At 38.2% G+C, this 20,657-nt stretch overlaps 2 protein-coding genes and 1 long non-coding RNA gene across 6 annotated transcripts; all 3 read left to right on the top strand.

Annotated features, from left to right (window-relative positions):
• Positions 1-1,688: 1,688 nt before the first annotated feature.
• On the top strand, positions 1,689-12,805 carry LOC111803836 (ethylene-insensitive protein 2-like). 4 transcript variants are annotated; one of them, XM_023688425.1, is made up of 8 exons: positions 1,689-2,267; positions 6,262-7,032; positions 7,426-7,512; positions 7,677-7,787; positions 7,869-8,081; positions 8,552-8,734; positions 8,856-11,525; positions 11,623-12,805. In XM_023688425.1, exons 2-8 carry the CDS (start codon positions 6,784-6,786, stop codon positions 12,004-12,006), a joined length of 3,897 nt encoding a protein of 1,298 aa, XP_023544193.1. In that variant the 5' UTR covers positions 1,689-2,267; positions 6,262-6,783; the 3' UTR covers positions 12,007-12,805. The 4 variants fall into 4 exon arrangements, with proteins under 4 accessions (XP_023544193.1, XP_023544190.1, XP_023544189.1 ...); XM_023688422.1 differs by having other exon boundaries at positions 1,690-2,327; positions 8,549-8,734; XM_023688421.1 differs by having other exon boundaries at positions 1,690-2,267; positions 8,549-8,734.
• Positions 12,806-13,643: 838 nt separating this feature from the next.
• On the top strand, positions 13,644-14,352 carry LOC111803838. The gene is made up of 2 exons (XR_002816431.1): positions 13,644-13,756; positions 14,036-14,352. It is a non-coding gene; the product is annotated as an uncharacterized LOC111803838 (long non-coding RNA).
• Positions 14,353-16,980: 2,628 nt separating this feature from the next.
• Positions 16,981-19,218, top strand: LOC111803837 (phenylalanine ammonia-lyase-like). The gene has a single exon (XM_023688426.1). The coding sequence runs from the start codon at positions 17,036-17,038 to the stop codon at positions 19,169-19,171; it is 2,136 nt and encodes a 711-aa protein (XP_023544194.1). The 5' UTR covers positions 16,981-17,035; the 3' UTR covers positions 19,172-19,218.
• The last annotated feature ends 1,439 nt before the right edge of the window (positions 19,219-20,657 follow it).

Raw genomic sequence — 20,657 nt, forward strand, 5'->3', positions numbered from 1 at the left:
AATATTTAACGTTTGTAACGGATATTAATATGGTTTGTGACTCGTGAATATTTAATATTTAATATTTAAAATTTAAAAGAATAAAAGAAAAACATTGCTATATTCATATTCTGTCTATATATATATATATTACGGGAAGAAAGATTGATTTTTGTTTTTGATGTGGGCCGGTTTGGAACCTAACAAAGCTGCATTTGGGTAATCTGCAACTGCAAGTTGGTCGTGTTGTTTCTTGACGTGGGTCATCGCCAATTCTGCGGTTGCAGCCCAGCTTCTCTGGTCTCTGCCCGCCAAGTGTTTGATGAAATGCCACAACCAAAAGAAAAAACCTTGACCCTGCCAACCCGCCCATCCTACGCCCAACTCCCAATGTATAATTTCTTCATGGATGCCATCAGCTACACAAGCCGATCTATCCAGTATGGTAATAACTTTTGTTGCTCTTCTGAATGAAGCCCAGACGTCAGGTATAATAATAACTTCTGGGCGTTAATCTGTATGTTTTTTATTCTTCCAAAATCCATCCTGTTTTTGAAGTACACATAGCTAGAGAGGGCTCGAACATTATAGAATTAGATACCGTGGAAGCGGAAATTGAGGGGTTTTTGTACACTTATTTGAAGAGTTTTTACAGTATGTGCTTGTCTTTTTCTTTGACATTTACAACCGTGCTGCTCCAGAACGCAGAGCTATTTATTATAGTTGTTTAAAAAGGCATGGGACGTTGATTCTTATAGGTATGGACAAGTCTTATCTCTTGAACTAACTTTTTGGGCGAGGGATATCTATCTGACATCAACTCACTTCCTTATCCATTTAAGAATTTTTAACTCTTATGGGATTTGTTTTCATTTGCAGGTACTTCCAAACTGCCTAAGAAAACCAGGTGAGTTCTTGCAGATTAACTACTTCATATCATTCTTTATATATAACTACTCTTACGATTTCTCAATTAACATCGTAACTCAACTAAACCCACCGTTAGCAAATTGTTCTCTTGAGTTTTCTTTTAAAATTTTAAAACGCATATGTTAGGGAAGTATTTCCACACCATTATAAAGAATATTTCGTTTCCCTCTCCAACCGATGTGAGATCTCACAATCCACCCTCTTAGGGGTCAGCGTTCTCGCTGGTACACCGTCCCATTGTATCATTTGTAACCGTTCAAACTTACCACTTGCGATATTGTTCTTTTTGGGCTTTCCTTCCTAAGCTCCCTCTTAAGGTTTTAAAACGTATTTGTTAGGAGAGATTTTTACATTTTTATAAGTAATATTCGTTCCCTTCTCTTAGTTTGAAGAATGGATTGAGGTAACAAATTCATAGACGTGTTAGTAGCCATGACAGTGTCTAAGTATAGTTTGAACGATCACATTCACGCCTAGTAGAGAAACTATAATTTTTTAAAAATTTGACGAACACATTAAATATATATATATATATATATATATATATATATATATAATATCAAAAGAAAAAAAAAACTAAAATAAAATGTCCAAAGCTGTGTGGAACCATGGCAGTAAGAGAATAATTTAATACATTTTGAGGAATTGAGGGTAAGTTAATTATGAAAGTAATAAAAAAAAAATTAAGGAGGAGAATCTCGAGATTTAATAAATAAAAAATAACAATAAAAGTGAGAAAATCGAGGAAACGAAAACTGTAAAAATTGAAAGAAATTATAATTGTTGTGCCGACACGTCGTTTGGGTTGAAGTTGACCGTACTGTTGGGATAATACGCATTCCTAAAGTTGGCTGAAACAAGGAAAAGTAAGCATCATCCGTGAGCTGTCTTCACAAATCCAATGGAAGAAAGGAAGAGATGAAGAACATAAATTTTCCAGATAAGTTGAGCAGAGAGGTTTAGCGAAGAAGAAAGGAAGAAGAAGAAGAACAGAAGAGAGAGGAGAGAGAAAAATTGGGGAGTGTGGAAGCTGAGCCTAAACCACTCTCTAACTCTCATCGCCTATAAATCAAAAAGGTTTAATTTATTGTGGTGGGATTTCTGCACTTTCTCACACACAAAAACTCTCTCGCCGAGATTACCTTCAAACCCCACCAGTTGCTTTTTTCTTATATTTTTCCCTTTCTTTCTCCCTCATCATTCCCCAAAACAACTCTGTTCTTTCTATCTCTCTCTTTATATAAAGTTTGTGCAATTAACTCTGTGGCGTTTCTGAAGTATCTACGAGATCTACTATCCAGACTAAATACATGGATTGAATGGGATTTGGCTCAAATAAAGCGAGAAACGGAAACCAGGTGATTAACACAAGGAGGAAGAACAATTTTCAAACCCTACCTTTTCTTTTCCAGCTTCGTGTGGGTTTGTTTTCGTTTTTAGTTTTTTTTCAGCGCTGTCAATGATATGTTTCGAAATCCGTGCTAATGAAGCTTCCCTTTTACTTCTTTTTACTTCTTTGTCATCTTCGACTTGCATCGGATCCGTGGTTTTTTTCAATTTTATTATTCTGATCTTCCTTTATGGTGGCGAATTTGTTATGGGATACTGGGTTGGGATTTATTTGAGCTGTTTTTGATTTGTGCACTGCAATTTTTGTCATGCCTTTGTTGTGTTTGATGAAAGTCCTTGGTGGTTTTGACTGTCTAGGGTTTGAATTGTTAGGCTTTCAGTAATTGAGCTACTATGACTGCAATGGCAGCTATGGTTGTTGACTTTCTATAAGGAAGAAAGAGGGTGGGGGGGGATTTGGGGCTATGGCAGGCTTATTTATTAGTAGGATTACTCATGGTTGTGAACATACTTCTGGAATTCTCTTACCTCCGTAAATCAAGCGTTTATTAAAGATTGCTAGACTAACTTTCTTGAATATCACTATTTCTTATACATGTGGGTTTTTTCAGTTTGTTTAATCAATATCTATCTTGATTCCCAAATATTTCATGCTATATGTCACAATCGCTGTTTCTTGGCAGCGGATTTGGTGATTGTGCGGCACTCACTCTCAGCACTGAGTGAGTCAAGCCAACTTCAAATCACATTGCCTACTGTCGGGCAACGTGTATTCAAACCTTGGGCCCCGATTTGAAGAGAAGATTTTAGAAAACTGGGGAGAGAGGGTTTGTAAAAAGAGTTTTGAAAGCGAGAATGAGAGAGAGAGATTGAGAATGGTGTTATATAGCGTGCAAGTAAAAAGGCAACAACATCGGTTTAAACAGTATAAACTTTTCGGGCAAGGAGAATTTGACAACTAGTCGTATCTCTCTATGGTACATTTTGAGGCATTCCATGTCTACCAGGCGTAACCATGATTTCGCCGAAATGTCATTCTCTTAGAGAAAACGTGAAAGAGATAATACAACATGAAAGCAGTAAAGGGAAGCGGTAAAGTAGTATAAGGCAAAGGGTTTCGGCGTGTAACAGGCATGAGGCCATGGGCAACACGCCTTGGACAAGCATATCGTGACATCCTCCCACACTTAATTAGTTGACGTCCCTGTCAACCGTCTCATTTCTTCAATCTCTGCAATCTGAGGTGCGGCTGTCTTCAGGTCGTCAGCACATTCCCAGCTGATTTCTTCTTCTGGAAGTCCTTTCCACTTAACTAAAAATTCCTGTAAGTTGCGCTTTGGTTTGCCGATGCGACGAGTTCGCTCGGATAAAATCTCTTCTACTTTCTTTTTACTCTAGTCTTTCATCGTCACTGGGGGTCGTGTCACTTGGTTGCGTTGATGGTCGTCGTCGTCTGGATGATACGATTTTAGGTTACTTACATGGATGACGGGGTGAATTCTCATCCATGTAGGTAGTTGGAGACGACATGAAGTCCTTCCGACTTTCTCAATGACTTCAATTGGTCCCTCATACTTTCGCACTAGTCGATGGTCTCGATTCCTACGGAATCTAAATTGTTTTGATCTCAACTTGATCATAACTTGGTCACCAGCCTGAAACTCTAATGATCTTCGTTTTTGGTCTGCCCACTTCTTCATTCTTCGTGAGGCTTTCTCCAAGTACACTCGTGCTATTTCAGAGGTTTGCTTCCACTCTTTGGTGAAGTTGTACGCTTGAGGGCTTCTCCCAGCATAGGGGTGGTCAATAACATGGGGCATAAGTGGTTGTCTACCATATACTATTTCAAAAGAGGTTTTTCCTGTCGACGAGCTTTGTTGGCAATTGAAGCTAAAATGAGCAACATCAAGCATTTGTACCTAGTTCTTCTGTCGCGCATCGATGAAATAATGTAAGAACTCCTCAAGCATACTGTTGAACCTTTCAGTTTGTTCGTTAGCTTGGGGGTGATAACTCGAAGAGATGTTTATTGACCCCAATAGCTTGAACAACTCGGTCCAAAAGGTCCCTGGGAATCTCGGATCGCGATCACTGATAATGCTAGTGGGAATGCCCCACAACTTGACTACGTGGCGAAAGAATAGTTGTGCGGTCGCTTGAGCAAAGCATGACTTGGGAGTTGGGATGAATGTGACATATTTGGAGAACTTGTCAACGATGACCAAGATGGACTCCATTTCTCCTACCTTGGTGAGGTGTGTGATAAAATCTAGAGAAACACTTTCCCACGGTCGGGAAGGAAACAGTAAAGGTTCTAGTAGTCCCACAATTTTGTTTCACTCAACCTTGTCTTGTTGGCAGATAAGACAAGTCTTTGTAAACTGTGTCGCATCGTCGCGGAGGTTCGGTCAATAGTACCCCCTTTTTAGGAGGGCATAGGTTCTCTGCCTCCCGTTGTGGCATGCCCATGGTGTGTCGTAGCATTCTTTAAGTAAGAGTCTCCCTAGGTTCTCCGAATGGGGAACGTAAAGACAATTTTCCTTAGTGAAGAGTAAATTGTCCTCGACCCAAAACTGGCGAGTCTTCCCCTCTCTGGCTAGCTGCATGATGGCCTGGGTGGCCGGGTCTTTGGCTAGGTGTTCTTTAATACTTTCTCGTATTGTTCCGCTCAGCTTACTTGCTTGTAGATGAGCTAACATGCACAAGGCTGCATGTTCGCTCTTCCAACTTAAGGCATTTGCAACTTGATTTGCTTTATTTGGCTTGTGTTCGAACTGAAAGTTGAATTTTGCCACACAGTCTTGCCAATGTGCTTGTTTCGATGACAACTTGGGTTGGTCAAAGAAGTGACATATGGAACTGTTGTCTGTCTTGACTACAAACTTGTCTTGACTACAAACTTGTCTTGACTACAAACTTAACTCTGAGGAGGTACTGTCTCCAAGCTCGTAAACAGTGTCTCCAAGCTCGTAAGCAGTGGACTACTGCCAACATTTCTTTCTCGGATGCTACATACCTTCTTTCTGCCTCATTTAGCTTCCGACTCTCGTATGCAATGGGGTGTCCCTCCTGCAGTAGGACGCCCCCTAGGGAGAAGTTTGACGCATCTGTTTCGACTTCAAAGGGTTTTGTCACGTCGACAATCCCCAAAACTGACCCTTCCATTATAGCGTTCTTTAAGTTGTCGAAGGCTTCTTGACAACGTGGAGTCCAACTCCACTTGTTTCCCTTCTTTAGTAGTTCGGTCAAGGGACATGCGCGCTTTGAGAACCCTTCAACGAACCGTCGATAACAATTGCCGTTGCTTGGCAACGGATTTGGCGATTGTGCGGCACTCACTCTCAGCACTGAGTGAGTCAAGCCAACTTCAGATCACGTTGCCTACGGCCGGGCAACGTGTATTCAAACCTCGGGCCCCGGTTTGAAGAGAAGATTTTAGAAAACAAGGGAGAGAAGTTTTGTAAAGAGAGTTTTGAAAGCAAGAATGAGAGAGAGATTGAGATTGGTGTTATATAGCAAGCAAGCAAAAAGGCAACAACAACGGCTTAAGCAGTACATAACTTTTCGGGTAGGGAAAATTTGACAACTAGTCGCATCCCCCTATAGTACATTTTGAGGCATTTCATGTCTACCAGGCATGATTTCGCCATTATGTCATACTCTTAAAGAAAACAAGAAAGAAATAATACAACATGAAAGCAGTAAAGGAAAGCGGTAAAGTAGTACAAGGAAAAGGGTCTCGGCGTGTAACGGGCATGCAGCCATGGACAATATGCCTTGAACAAGCATGACTGTGACACTATGCACGATTTCAGATTTTTTGTTAATAGCAAAATTTGGATTCCGAAGTTTCAGCGTTTCTACTTTATGAGTGTAATTTTGAGATCCTATCATCTATTGTTTTTCCGAATGCAATGATAAACACTAAAACTATTTTCTTCTGCATTACAGCTCTCTCTTCATCTTGTTTTGATGCTGATGGATATCATTTTATTGATTTAGGTTATAGTGAGCATTGGAGGAGGTGGCTGTTGTATCAGGATCTGTTCTATCGTTGAAAGTAGAATATTCCTTCTTGAGCAGGATAGTATATTACAGATCAAAGTTTTTCTTTTCTGGGTTGAGCTCTCTTATTTGTTTGGAACGGTCAGTAAATTGATAGGGTACTCTATAGTGGCTAACCACAGCCACGATTCAAGGATTTTTATGATATTAGGACTGAGGGATTGATGACAAAAAATGTGCTAAAATGATATTATTGGGCCAATCATGGGTGAGCATGTTATATTTGCCAAATATGATTGAACAGGGGGGTTGTTTACAATGAATGAAACTTTTTATTGTGGAAATTGTTACTTTCCAGTAAAAGAGAGGCGAATGGTTGTAATTGTAGGAAACACGAACAGCTGTGATGTAAATTTTTTATCTTGGTGCTTATCAGGAAGTCTGTAGTTTCCTGGACTTGTTAGCCACGCTTTAACACTGATCTATCAGACTATTTTGTGGGAATTCCCCATTTACACCATGGAATCTACGTCATTGCATTCAACTCATGGATCAGGCACTATTGATCGATTTATACCTTTCATTGCACCTGCACTTCTGGTTTCAATAAGTTATGTTGACCCTGGAAAGTGGGCTGCAACTGTGGAAGGAGGAGCACGGTTTGGGTTTGATCTGTTTGTGTTGGTGCTTCTTCTCAATCTTGCTGCTATTTTGTGCCAGTATCTCTCTGCTAGCATTGGCGTGGTCACTGGAAGAGGTCTTGCCCAGGTATAATTTATGTGTCTTCAAGGCTTCAGTATTTTTACCAATGAAGTGAAACTATTGTTCTTTTCTTGTATTTAAATCAGTGGTCTATGTTATATGAGCGGTGTATCTCCCTTGCCTTTTGTATATATGTTACTGTTTTAGGCGTCTACCAAGCAGCTTTTATCTGAAAATCAGTCTGTTGACCAATATTGGTTACCCTCGAGAACTGTACTCATCTGTTATGTTTGAAACATTAGGTTTTAACCTTCACTTTCTGCCTCTTTCATTTTGTTCTGTGCCATGGGTATAGGTTGATTTCTGTTATTTTTTATTTCATTACTTGACTGATCGTTGCTAAATGTTATGGGAAGTTGATAATTTTTTTCCTGTTTTCTTCTGTTGATACCACCGAAGATTTGCAGCGAGGAGTACGATAAGTGTACATGCATATTTCTGGGAATTCAAGCAGAGGCTTCGGTGATTCTGTTAGACCTTACTATGGTAATTTTATTTTGTTTCTGCTAACTTATTCGAGCCAACCCGTGATTCAATTTTGATAAGAGAAATTTCTAGTGGCGAATGGTCTAATTCAATCATGTTTTAACTCTTAAGATTTGGAAACTAACTTCATTATAAGACTAATATGCATTTACAAAACGTACTAGATCTTAGGCATTTCACATGGACTTAATCTTCTGCTTGGATGGGACCTCTTCACCTGTGTCCTTTTGACGGGTGTCGCTTCTGCTTTATGTCCCCCTTTTGCCGACCTTCTGGTAAGCGAAACTTTTAATCACAATCATTCGTAATTTTCCCTTTGATGTAATTCATTACCTCAATGCGTTTCTATTTTCTAGGAAGATAGCAAGGCGAAGTTCCTGTATATATGCATGGCGGGGTTTATACTGATCTCTTTGGTTCTTGGAGTACTAATCAGTCAACCTGAAATCCCACTTTCCATGAATCTCACGCTGACACGGTTAAATGGGGAAAGTGCCTTTACTCTTATGAGTCTTCTCGGAGCAAGTGTCATGCCTCACAATTTTTATGTCCATTCTTCTATTGTGCTGGTACTTCTCATTTCTTCTCTCGCTATTTGTCTGTCTTTGCTTGAGCTTAAAACTGCAAATGTCTTACTTTTCACAGTCAATGTGTATGAGCGAACAAGGACAGTCAAAAAGAGATGTTTTTTTGCCTACCAATATCTTAAGATTAGGATGTCGTTCGGGGCAGTTCATTTAGACCCGAACTTCTGGGATTGAATGCTCCATGCTAGAAAAGTTTGCTGATATGCTCCATGCTAACTCATACTTACGTTCCACAGGTCCTAATTTTTCAGCATCTAGATTCCTCTAAATGTTTGCTGATATAATAATGCCTTGAATGTGAAAAACTTGTACTTACATCCTTCGTTCCTAATTTTAAGCATCTAGATTTCTCTTTTACTCTGCTGCAAGGGAAAAAACTTCCATTTTTCATGTTATAAATTTGGACGTCTTTATTTCCTTTGTAACGCTTTTCCAATATTTTCTTGCAGCAGCACCAGAGTCCGCCAAATGTTTCCAAAGAAGTTTTGTGTTATAATCATTTGTTAGCCATTTTCTGCATATTCAGTGGAATTTATGTGGTGAATAATGTCCTGATGAACTCAGCTGCAAATGTATTCTATAGCAGTGGCCTTGCTTTGCACACCTTTCCAGATGCATTATCTCTAATGGAGCAGGTGTTTTAGAGCCCCCCCTTCCTCTTTTCTAATTTTTTTTCTTGTTTACATGCTACATTACCACAGTATTACACTATGATGAGTATTGATCTTATTCCCTACTTCCCCCCAAATTATGCAGGTATTTAGGAGCCCAGTGGTATATGTTCTCTTCTTACTTGTTCTGTTTATATCAAATCAAATCACGGCACTCACATGGAGTCTTGGTGGTCAACTCGTCCTGACTAATTTCTTAAAATTAGATATTCCTGGTTGGCTCCATTGTGCTACAATTAGGATCATTGCCATTATTCCAGCACTTTGTTGTGTCTGGAGTTCAGGAGCTGAAGGGATGTATCAGCTTCTTATATTTTCTCAGGTTATGGTTGCTCTATTACTTCCATCTTCTGTGATTCCCCTCTATCGTATTGCTTCATCAAGACCAATAATGGGTGCCTTCAAAACATCGCAGCTCGTGGAATTCATTGCAATTGCTATCTTTATTGGAATATTAGGACTGAAAATTATATTTGTTATAGAGATGATATTTGGTAACAGTGATTGGGCATTAAATATGAGGTGGAGCATGGGGAGTGGTATGTCAATCCCATATGTGATTCTTCTTATTACTGCTTGTTCATCGTTTTGTCTGATGCTATGGTTGGCTGCTACCCCATTAAAGTCTGCCACTACGATTGCCCAATTAGATACTCAAGTATTGAAATGGGATATACCACAGGTCATTCCTGATTCAGCTGCAGAGAGAGAAGACATAGATTTGGGGAAAAGTTCATACAGTGCAGAACCTGTAGAAAGTCATTCAGACTTGTCTGCTGCAAAGTTTGATTTTGGTTTGCCTGAAAATATTATGGAACCTGATCAGATGCTTGGTTCAGTTAATCAAAGTGAGAATCGATCTATTAGTGTTGTTCAAAGCTCCCTAAAATATGTACCAGATGAACTTGAATCCACTGAGGAGATAGTCTCGTCCTTAGCTGTGACTCATGATGTTCCTGATCAAACATTGGCTGACAAAAAGGTCTTAAAAATTGACTCAGTGGAGCCCATTGAAAAGACTGTTGGACTGGATGGTGACTTACGTTCCGAGAAGGATGATTATGAAGTTGATAACTGGGAGGCTGAAGAGTCCTTGAAAGAGATCTCTGGGAGTATACCATCTTCAACATCTGAGGGTCCTGGATCTTTTAGAAGTATCGGTGGGAAAAGCGAAGAAGGAGGTGGGACTGGCACTGGTAGTCTTTCAAGGTTGGCTGGACTTGGACGTGCTGCAAGGCGCCAACTAACTGCAATTCTTGATGAGTTTTGGGGACAATTATATGATTTTCATGGAGTGGCCACTCAAAATGCTAAGGTTAAGAAACTAGATTTGTTGCTGGGAATTGATTCGAAACTCGTAACTTCCTCTCTGAAATTGGATGCTGTTGGAAAAGATTTTCCTTTCTCATCACCTCTTGGAAGCAAAGCATCTGATCCAATTCCTTCAGGTCTATACGACTCCCCGAAGAGTCACAGGGTACAAAGTGGTTTAGAAGCATCCTATGGGATGCAAAAGGGGCATCAACCATTGTGGTCTAACCACATCCAGCATTTGGATGCATATATGAATCAATCTAGCCATAATGGTCTTGACTCTGGAGTGAAGCGCTATTCTAGTTTGCGCAGTTTACCTTCTTCAGAGAGTTGGGATTATCAGCCTGCCACAGTTCATGGCTATCAGTTTAATTACCTGAGTAGAATGGCCAAGGACAAAATTTCTGGTAACTTGAATGGTCAGTTGGATTCATCAGGCTCTAAATATCATACCTTGGGTGGTGCTGGTGGTGCAAGCTTGCGAGACTCGGTTGCATTTGCAATGGGCCAAAAGTTACAAAATGGCTTGGGTGCTTGTCAGGCCCCTTCCCCTGGATTCTCTAACTTTGCGGTATCCAGGAATCCTGCTTCTGAATCTGAGAGGCAATATTATGATCTTTCTCCTTCTGGAACTGGTGAGAATTTGTCGAGTGTATCTAATACAAAGAAATACCATAGCTTGCCCGATATTCACCGGGATCAGCATGTATCAGATAAGAGTTCTCAGTGGGATACTATGACTGGTTATGGATCATCTATTGGTAGAATAACATCTCGTGGAGTGTCCTACACAAATTCTGGATCAAGATCAGTTGCTCCATTAGCATTTGATGAACTTTCTCCGTCGAATGTCTACCGTGGTGCTTTATCACCACAAATGAATCCTCCTTTGGATTCTGGATCTTTCTGGTCTAGACAGCCTTCTGAGCAATTTGGCATGGATAAAAATAGCAACTCTGAGAGTAGAGGCATTGGGAAGCTGCTGCATTCAATTAGTCATGAAGCTTCTTTTGTTGTGAATTCAGAGGCCAGACTTCTCCAGTCCTTCAGAGACTGCATTGTCAGACTTCTGAAATTGGAAGGATCAGAGTGGTTGTTTGGGCAAAGTGATGGTGCTGATGAGGAACTAATTGATTGTGTAGCTGCAAGGGAGAAATTTCTTTATGACGCTGAGGCTGGGGAGATGAATCGGGGGGTCCGTATGAAAGAATCTCCTTCATTTTCTCCTGATAGGAGGTCGGTTTCTGGAATGAAGAATGGTACGAACTCTACAAACATTTCTATATCCTCAGTATCTCATTGTGGGGAAGGTTGTATTTGGAGATCAGATTTGATTGTAAGTTTTGGTGTATGGTGCATTCACCGAATTCTGGATCTCTCACTTATGGAAAGTCGGCCAGAACTATGGGGAAAATATACTTATGTACTAAATCGTCTCCAGGTACACGTCGAGTATTTTTCTGTATCAATAACATGCTTTATTTTTCTCAGCTTTTGACACTCTAATTTTGTGAACTCTAATGGCAACACGCTTTCAGGGTATTATTGATCCTGCATTTTCAAAGCCTCGTATACCAATGCCGCCATGCTTCTGCCTTCAAATTCCTCAAGCATTTCAGCAGAGGTCAAGCCCACAAATTGCAAACGGAATGTTGCCTCCTGCTGCAAAACCTGGCAAGGGAAAATGCACCACTGCCGCAATGCTTCTGGATATGGTCAAGGATGTGGAGATTGCGATCTCTTGCCGAAAGGGCCGAACTGGTACAGCTGTAGGCGACGTAGCGTTCCCAAAGGGGAAGGAGAACTTGGCATCTGTCCTCAAACGCTACAAGCGGCGGTTATCCAATAAGCCTGTTGCCACTCATGAAGTATCATCTATATCGCGCAAGCTTCCAGCAACATCCGTTCCTTATAGCTCATAGCATTTACTCAAACATGGCGATCAGATCACCCAGCTGTTTAATTTTGGAAAGCAGCTCATGGTTTGGAACGAGATGCCACCATCTTGGTCTCACTCACTCTATCTCGAAACATGTATCAATGCCTTTTGCTGCAAATTTTCTTCCCATATGTTAAAGTATGGATAGGATGTGACTGAATGGACCTTTAGTTGCTGCAAAACTCGAGGAAACTAGTGCAAACTCACTCACATGGAAAGTTGATTGTTGTTGTGATGGTTGCACCAGTTACTTGTATCAAAAGTAACTGCTGGAGAGATGACCTGAAAAGTTGAAAAATGTTAGTATATAGCAGACAGAGCTAATGTGCTGTATATATCGTCTGTGCAAAACTTTATGATCATTTCAAAAATGCCTTTCCACAAAGGTATTCCAGTCTGCCTGCCTTCTAGCTGATGGGGCTACTTCCTTTTGTTTCCCGTGTCGTCATCGTCGTCAACAAGTCGAAAGACAACTAGATCCTCTCGAGTTTATGAGTGTGCTTGTTTTGTCAATTCAGATCATCTGAATTGGTTCATATCTAGATGTTTTAGTCAGTTTCTGGGTTTTCTTCTCTTTTTAGCCCCCCATTTTCCTTCTTTTGAACGTTTCTAGGCAGCTACTGCAATGTTCTGAGGTTCAAAATCTGTTGGTTTATCATAATGTCGATGGAATAATGCTTGAATGACAATTCTCAAAACTGCCCACTTGGGGGTTTGGTTCCTCTGTTGAGGAGACATTGGTATTAATAATGGAACATCTCTCAGTCCATTTGCTGTGGAAACATGATATCATTTTTTATTTTTTTTTATGTATTTCGAGTATATGAAATCCTATTAATGGTTGAGTTACGCCTGAATTGACTTTTATTTTTAATATTTTAAGACTTCTATTTTGATTCAAGCTTAATTTTTTATCGCTTATAAGAAAGTTTGATTTTTTTTTTTTTTTTTTTTTTTTTTTTTTTTTTTTTTTTTTTTTTTTTTTTTTTTTTTTTTTTTNTTTTTTTTTTTCACATTGTACTCTTAAAAAATTCACAAAATTATTCAAAAATTTTTTTTATAAAATTTAGTCTAGCTTTGAATGATATTTGAACTAATATTTGATTTTACTATTATTTTTTAAATAAGAAACTAGCATTACTAAACCAAAGAAAGAGATGGGCCACATCAGCTGTAAAAGCCCACAAAGGAGAATAATATTCCACGCATGGGCCTAATTGAAGGCAAAACATGGCCGGCCAGATTTTGGGCCACCTTATTACATAATTTGAGAATAAGGTGGCCCATAAACGTAATAAAAATGGGCCGCCATATTACAGAACATGGAAGGTGGCCCATAATCTTATACCAAAATGGGCCACCATATTACTGGGCCTAAAGCCCAATATCCTCATCCCAAGCATCCCGTAGAAATTGTGGGCGTGAATGGATTTTACCAAGCGCATCTGATTCTATCCATTTTTCAATTTTAAAAAATTATTTATTATGTCTTTAATTATGATCGGAAAAACGAAAAAACGAAAATTGAAAATTTCAGAAAGGGTCACGTCACCGGGCCCCACCTTTGGACTTTACTGAAGTGGCGTAGAGATAAACACATATTTTATTTTTCAAATTAATATATATAAATATATATAAATAAAGGAATTTACTTTCCCTTTCATCAATTTCTGTATCTCTCTCCTCCTCCGGCCTTTGTTCTTGCTCGGTTTCGGCGATACAAATCTAAAAAGGTAACCAAAATTAATCCCTTTTCTTTTTTCTTTTTAATTTCTTCTTCTATGTTTCTGCTACTTGGATCGTCTTCTACATTATAGGAAACAGTAATTTGGCTGATGTAGCAACGAAATAGNTTTCTTTTTCTCCTCTTAAATTCTTCATAATTTTCTTCTTCTTCCATACCATCTAATGGAACAGATTTTCATTTCATTTTCTTGATTTATTATTTATTTTATTTTATTTACTAAAATATATGGTTAGATTAATTATAAATACAACTATTTTGATGTTAGGGAGTATAATAATGGGATACGTGTTGATAATTCCTCTATGGATGCTTCTGTTCGTTGTGATTGTGGGTATTACTGTTTACCTATTCGTAAGGGCCCGTAGACGAAGGCAAGCGGCCCAAATTCCAATGTACTATGGGCCTCCTGCTCCCCCCTTGCAGGCCCAAGATAAGCCCAACTGATCTATCCAATTCCAACACTCCTCCAAATATGCTTTGTGTGATCTATACAACTGTCGCTTTTTGCGTGAAACAAATAAATAAATGAATTTGGGATGAAACTTAATTCAGTTAATATTATTTTACCATATTCTTGTCTAATTTTATATTATATTTTAATTTTATATTTGTTCATTTTCATAAAGATGTTTCAATTTAATTAGTCTAATGCAAACTTAAACTCTCGTCTCCTGAATTTCCATCGGAGATCGCGTGGGAGAAGCGCGCGGCCGGGAATGGCGCCGCTTCGATCGGCCACCGAACGCCACAGATCTGTCACCAGCCGTCGCACGAAGCCGTTATCCCACCGCCGCACGGTCGTTGACGCAATCGGAGATTCTCGCTGGCGCCGGTGTACGCGAGTTGTAGGAGGGACAGATGTCAGCGTAGAGACACCCTAGTCCAGCCACACGAGCATCCATGCCTAAAACCACTCGGCCCAACCCCCGCCCCACCATAGCCCAAGCCCAATTTTGGTTATGCCCAAGCCTACTAGTCGCGCCTGATCCAACCACACTCGACCCGATCCGAATGTCAATCGACCTCTACGGGCATCCAGCATCCATTTGAACTGGTTCGCGCCTACCCGACCCGACCCACTCGAATGTTGACCGGTTCAGCTATTCCTTTTTAGACCGGTTCGACACTATTTACAACGATTTTGACCTAGTTGAGCCCATTTCAAATAAGTCTCTCTCCAAATTAGGCTATTACGGATTAGTTTTAATAATTTAGGTTGATTTAAGAACACTTTAATCAAGCCAGCTTGCACACTCCCTTCAACCCGTTGAGTGAAATGCGGCAAAAAGAAGGAATAATATCTATGGACCGACCCTATTATTTTCACCCCGTAGGAACTACGAGATCATCCCAAGGACGTCTTCGGTATCTAAAGTCGCAAACGTCCACTAGTAAAAGCAATTAATAAATAATATCTCCACCAAGCCACGTCCACTAGCAATCCACTTGAATGACACGGTGCATGATTGTTAGCCGCCAGATATTATTTTATAATATGTTGAATCTTACGGTCAAGATTAATTTCAACTAATCTCCCTCGTGGTGGTCTTCTGCCGCCATCTCACCAACCACCACATAACTAAATTTAGTTCCTTAATCTTTTACAAAATAATAATTACAAAACAAATATTTCAAAAAGAAAATTCGTCAAACTTAAAACATGTTTCAGTTACGGTCTTAAATACTCTAAATTTTTATTTTTGTTTTAACTTTAAAATTAATTAAGAAAAGTTTCTTAAAAAGTTATCTTTTTTGTTCTAATATGCTTTAAATTTTAAATGTAGACCAATGTTCAAAATTATAAAAACATTAATAAATATAATATTTTATTTTATACCGTATTAAAATTATAGTATATAATTAATTATATTATAAGTGATATGTTATTATAAAATAATAATTATACAAAAAAATTAATATATACCATTTTCGTACATAAATTAATAATTGTTTATACAACTAATTATTTAAGTCAAGAACTAATTTATAAACATGCTATTTAAAATATATCTAAAAGACTAATTAAACAAGAATATATAGTTGAGAGACGTAGAACAAAAATTCGTTTATAATATGAAATACAATTTTATTTTCATCCGATACACTTAAAATTTTCAACTGACTAAAAATTCAGATATTTTTTTGTTAGAGAAAAAGAAGTTAACCTAAAATTATAATTTTTTTTTCTGGTTTGGGTCATAGGAAAAAAAGGGTGGGAACGGGTTCTGTATGTCAAACCCATGTTTGTTTGGAGCTTTTAAAATAGAAGCCGAGAAAAAACACTTTCCAAATATCATTTCCTCTAGCCAAAACAATTTTAACTAATAATTAATTATCTAAATGAACTAATTTAGTAAAATGGTTAGAAATAATTGACCAAATATATTTATTTATATAAAAATTTGATAATATGAACACCAAATATAAATATTATAAACAAAATTTAATACAACTTTGAAAGAAAATCATTTACCTTTACCCCTACCACCAACCCTCCCAACGAAAAAAGGGCTCCACCAAGCACTAAATTCAGCTCACCAACTCCCCCTCTCTAAATTATTGCTTCAATTACTCTCACCAACTCCCTTCCTCTCCACCCCAAACCCTTTTGGAGACGCACTTGATGGGCTTTTTGGTCATTTAGTCACATCAAATTTTATAAATGGATAATATCAAATGTTTCCTAAATTTAACGTATAAACCAAATTAATCAACCAGGAATTCAATTACGCCATGCTTACATTTTATATCAACAACCCCTTCTTTCTTCTACTTTATACTAAACAAACAAAAATTAGGTCCTATATTCCCATTTATATTTAAGATCGGTTAAGACTTGTACGTTTATTTATACCATTCTTGATCAATAACAACACTCTACTAATAATAATAATATTGATTAAAATTAATATAAATCTAAATTAAATTGACTCCCTTTTAATGAATTAATTTTATTATATAGTCTTCGCTTTATATTTAATCATATATTATATCTAAAAAAAAAAAAGTGACGAAGTATGAGGTTTGAAAATGAGAGAAGTTAGGTAACGCTGATTATTTCAAATATGATACACGCTTTCCAACAACCACCTCTTGTGTCGTTCTGCTTCCACCACGCTTCCCCTTACTTACCACACCACACACAAACGAACCCACCCTGGTCTTCCTATTTAAACAACCTTCCCACACCTCATAATTCCCTCATAACACCAAACCAATTCCATTCTTATATTCTTTTATTCTTCTCTTCTTCTTCTCTTCTAACATGGCACCCACCCACCAAAACAATGACACTTTCTGCACCATTACTGCTCATCACCCCGACCCACTTAACTGGGGCCTCGCTGCTGACTCCCTCAAGGGAAGCCATCTCGACGAGGTCAAGCGCATGGTGGAGGAGTACCGGAGGCCCCTTGTCAAGCTTGGCGGTCAAACCCTCACCATTTCCCAAGTGGCTGCCATTGCTACTAGGGACTCTGATGTAACTGTCGAGCTTTCTGAGTCTTCCAGAGCTGGTGTTAAGGCCAGCAGTGATTGGGTTATGGAGAGTATGAATAAGGGGACTGATAGCTATGGTGTTACTACTGGCTTTGGTGCTACCTCCCATAGAAGAACCAACCAAGGTGGTGCTCTCCAAAAGGAGTTGATTAGGTTTTTGAATGCTGGCATTTTTGGAAGTGGAGCAGAGTCCGATCATACTCTGCCCCATTCCGCTACAAGGGCGGCCATGTTGGTCAGAATCAATACTCTTCTTCAGGGCTACTCCGGTATTAGATTTGAGATTTTGGAAGCCATCACCAAACTCTTGAACCATAATGTCACTCCTTGCCTGCCTCTTCGTGGAACCATTACTGCTTCTGGAGATCTTGTTCCTCTTTCTTACATTGCTGGACTGCTCACTGGCCGACCCAACTCGAAGGCGGTTGGTCCAAATGGAGAACGTCTTGATGCAAAGGAGGCTTTCCAACAAGCTGATATTCCTTCTGGGTTCTTTGAGTTGCAGCCTAAGGAAGGGTTGGCTCTTGTTAATGGCACGGCTGTTGGCTCTGGGTTGGCTTCTATTGTTCTGTTCGAGGCAAATATTTTGGCTGTTTTGTCTGAGATTTTGTCTGCAATCTTCGCTGAAGTGATGCAAGGCAAACCTGAATTTACTGACCATTTGACCCATAAGTTGAAGCATCATCCTGGTCAAATTGAGGCGGCTGCAATCATGGAACACATTTTGGATGGGAGTTCTTACATGAAAACCGCTAAGGAATTACATGAAATCGATCCTCTTCAAAAGCCAAAGCAAGATCGCTATGCACTAAGAACATCTCCTCAATGGCTTGGTCCATTGATTGAAGTTATTAGATTCTCCACAAAGTCAATTGAGCGAGAGATCAATTCAGTCAACGACAACCCTTTGATTGATGTTTCAAGGAACAAGGCTATTCATGGAGGTAACTTCCAAGGAACTCCCATCGGAGTATCCATGGACAACACTCGTCTGGCCGTTGCTTCAATCGGAAAGCTCATGTTTGCCCAATTCTCAGAACTTGTGAATGATTTCTACAACAACGGGCTACCTTCAAATCTCTCTGCAAGCAGAAACCCAAGTTTGGATTATGGGTTCAAAGGTGCCGAAATTGCCATGGCTTCCTATTGCTCTGAGCTTCAATATCTAGCAAACCCCGTAACAAGTCATGTCCAAAGTGCTGAGCAACACAATCAAGATGTCAACTCTCTCGGTTTGATTTCTTCCAGAAAAACCGCTGAGGCAATTGACATTTTAAAACTCATGTCCTCCACGTTTTTGGTTGCTCTATGCCAAGCAATTGACTTGAGACATTTGGAGGAGAACTTGAAGAGCACCGTGAAGAGCACAGTGAGTCAAGTAGCCAAAAAAGTTCTCACTACAGGTACTAACGGTGCACTTCACCCATCAAGGTTTTGCGAGAAAGATTTACTAAAAGTGGTGGACAGAGAATACACCTTCGCCTATGTGGATGATGCATGCAGTGCCACTTACCCATTGATGCAAAAACTGAGACAAGTTCTAGTGGATCACGCTTTGAAAAATGGGGAAGATGAGAAGAACACAAGCACATCAATCTTTCAAAAGATCGGAGTTTTCGAGGAGGAACTAAAAGCCATGTTGCCCAAAGAAGTGGAAAATGCAAGAGTATCGTATGAAAACGGAACATCAGGCATTGAGAACCAAATTAAAGAATGCAGATCCTATCCGCTATACAAATTTGTGAGGGAAGAGGTAGGAACAGGGTTGCTGACCGGAGAGAAGGTGATATCTCCGGGAGAAGAATGTGAAAAGGTATTCACAGCTCTGTGTGAAGGAAAGATGATCGACCCAATTCTCGAATGTTTGAAGGAATGGAATGGTGCTCCAATCCCCATCTGCTAGTTCAATTTACTCAACATAACAAAGAAACAAGGCCTTAGCTTTACTTATTTTGTGTTTTTTTTTTTTTTTTTTATTTTNTTTTGGAAATATCTCCGTAATTAATTTTCAACATAAGTTTCTTATAAATAGTTTGTTCTGTTTGATGAATGATTTGGTCTTTTTTTACCCTGCTATGATTATTATTGATCCATATAATTAAGTGGAGTGCATAAAAAATATATTTATTTTAATGATAATATTTAGCTTATGTATTCTTATATTAAACTTTAAAGTTACAATAAATACACAATTAAAACTATTTAATGTGGTATTTAATCATATTATACATTATCGTCAAAGAGAATAATAATTTAATTTCATCCCATTTTTTGAAGTGAAGTAATGTTTAATCTATAAAAAAAGACAAGTACTAATATTTTATTAAATAGAGTTCTTATCTAAATGACGTTAATTTGTATATTTTATAATATTTTATGATTTGGGAGAAAAGAGATTAAGTAGTTAATTTGTATTAATAAAATAAAAAAAAAATCAAACATTTAATATATTTTCCCTATAGTATTTTCTTGTTTTGTTAAAAAAAAAAAAAAAAAGGGGGGGNNNGGGGGGGGGGTAAGAAATGACATCCTACCGTTATTTTATTATTTTTATTATTTATTTGTGAAATCTCTTCCTTTAAGTAAGGTTGACTTGTCAACAAAAACATGCATCGCCTAATTTCCTTTGAAACATCGGCTGCACCTTCCTTTCGTGTGATGAGTGGTTTCCTTTGGGTTTCAAGCTAAGTGTTGACCGTTGACCGTTGACCATGATTTATTTGCTTTGCTCTAAGCCCTCTTTTGGTCCGTTATTATATTCAACTTTTGTATATCTTATATANGCTTTCCTTTGGGTTTCAAGCTAAGTGTTGACCGTTGACCATGACTTATTTGCTTTGCTCTAAGCCCTCTTTTTGGTCCGTTATTATATTCAACTTTTGTATATCTTATATAAAATAAAATAAAAAGGAAAATATTGAAAGATTTTCAGTTTTAAAATTTGCTTTACGGTTTTTCTTTTTAATCAGTTTTTACTAATATTTCTATTTCTCATGATAAGAAAATAATGAATGTTGGGAAATTTTGTTTATCGGTATAAAATAAATATTTTCACGTCAAATTGGGTATAATTCAATTAATCGTTCTATTATTAAGAAAAAAATTTGTAATTAGAGATATTTATTTACTCACGACATCTAATAAACTTGATAAAGGATTCCCATTTAAATTAAGTGATAGAGAATGAGAGAGATTTCTACCAATTACATAAACTTATGCGTTTGTATTTTTTTTTTTTTAAAAATAATTAGGAGTTGATTAAGTTTTATATTTGAAAGTTTGAAGGTATTTTTANTATAAAAAAAAATATTTTCTATTATAAATTATAATTAAATCAAAATTTTTATATTTCTTTATGTACTACAATTACATTTACAAATCCGTCCTCA

Source organism: Cucurbita pepo, chromosome LG10 (assembly GCF_002806865.2).
Source record: "Cucurbita pepo subsp. pepo cultivar mu-cu-16 chromosome LG10, ASM280686v2, whole genome shotgun sequence".
Lineage (NCBI taxonomy): Eukaryota > Viridiplantae > Streptophyta > Magnoliopsida > Cucurbitales > Cucurbitaceae > Cucurbita > Cucurbita pepo.

Bases quoted from the DNA above. Each gene is read 5' to 3' on its own strand.
- LOC111803836 (XM_023688422.1), top strand. From the start codon at position 6,784: ATGGAATCTACGTCATTGCATTCAACTCATGGATCAGGCACTATTGAT. The intron at 8,082-8,548 runs GTACTTCTCATT...ATTTTCTTGCAG, and splicing joins TCCATTCTTCTATTGTGCTG to CAGCACCAGAGTCCGCCAAA. The intron at 11,526-11,622 runs GTACACGTCGAG...ACACGCTTTCAG, and splicing joins ATGTACTAAATCGTCTCCAG to GGTATTATTGATCCTGCATT.
- LOC111803837 (XM_023688426.1), top strand. From the start codon at position 17,036: ATGGCACCCACCCACCAAAACAATGACACTTTCTGCACCATTACTGCT.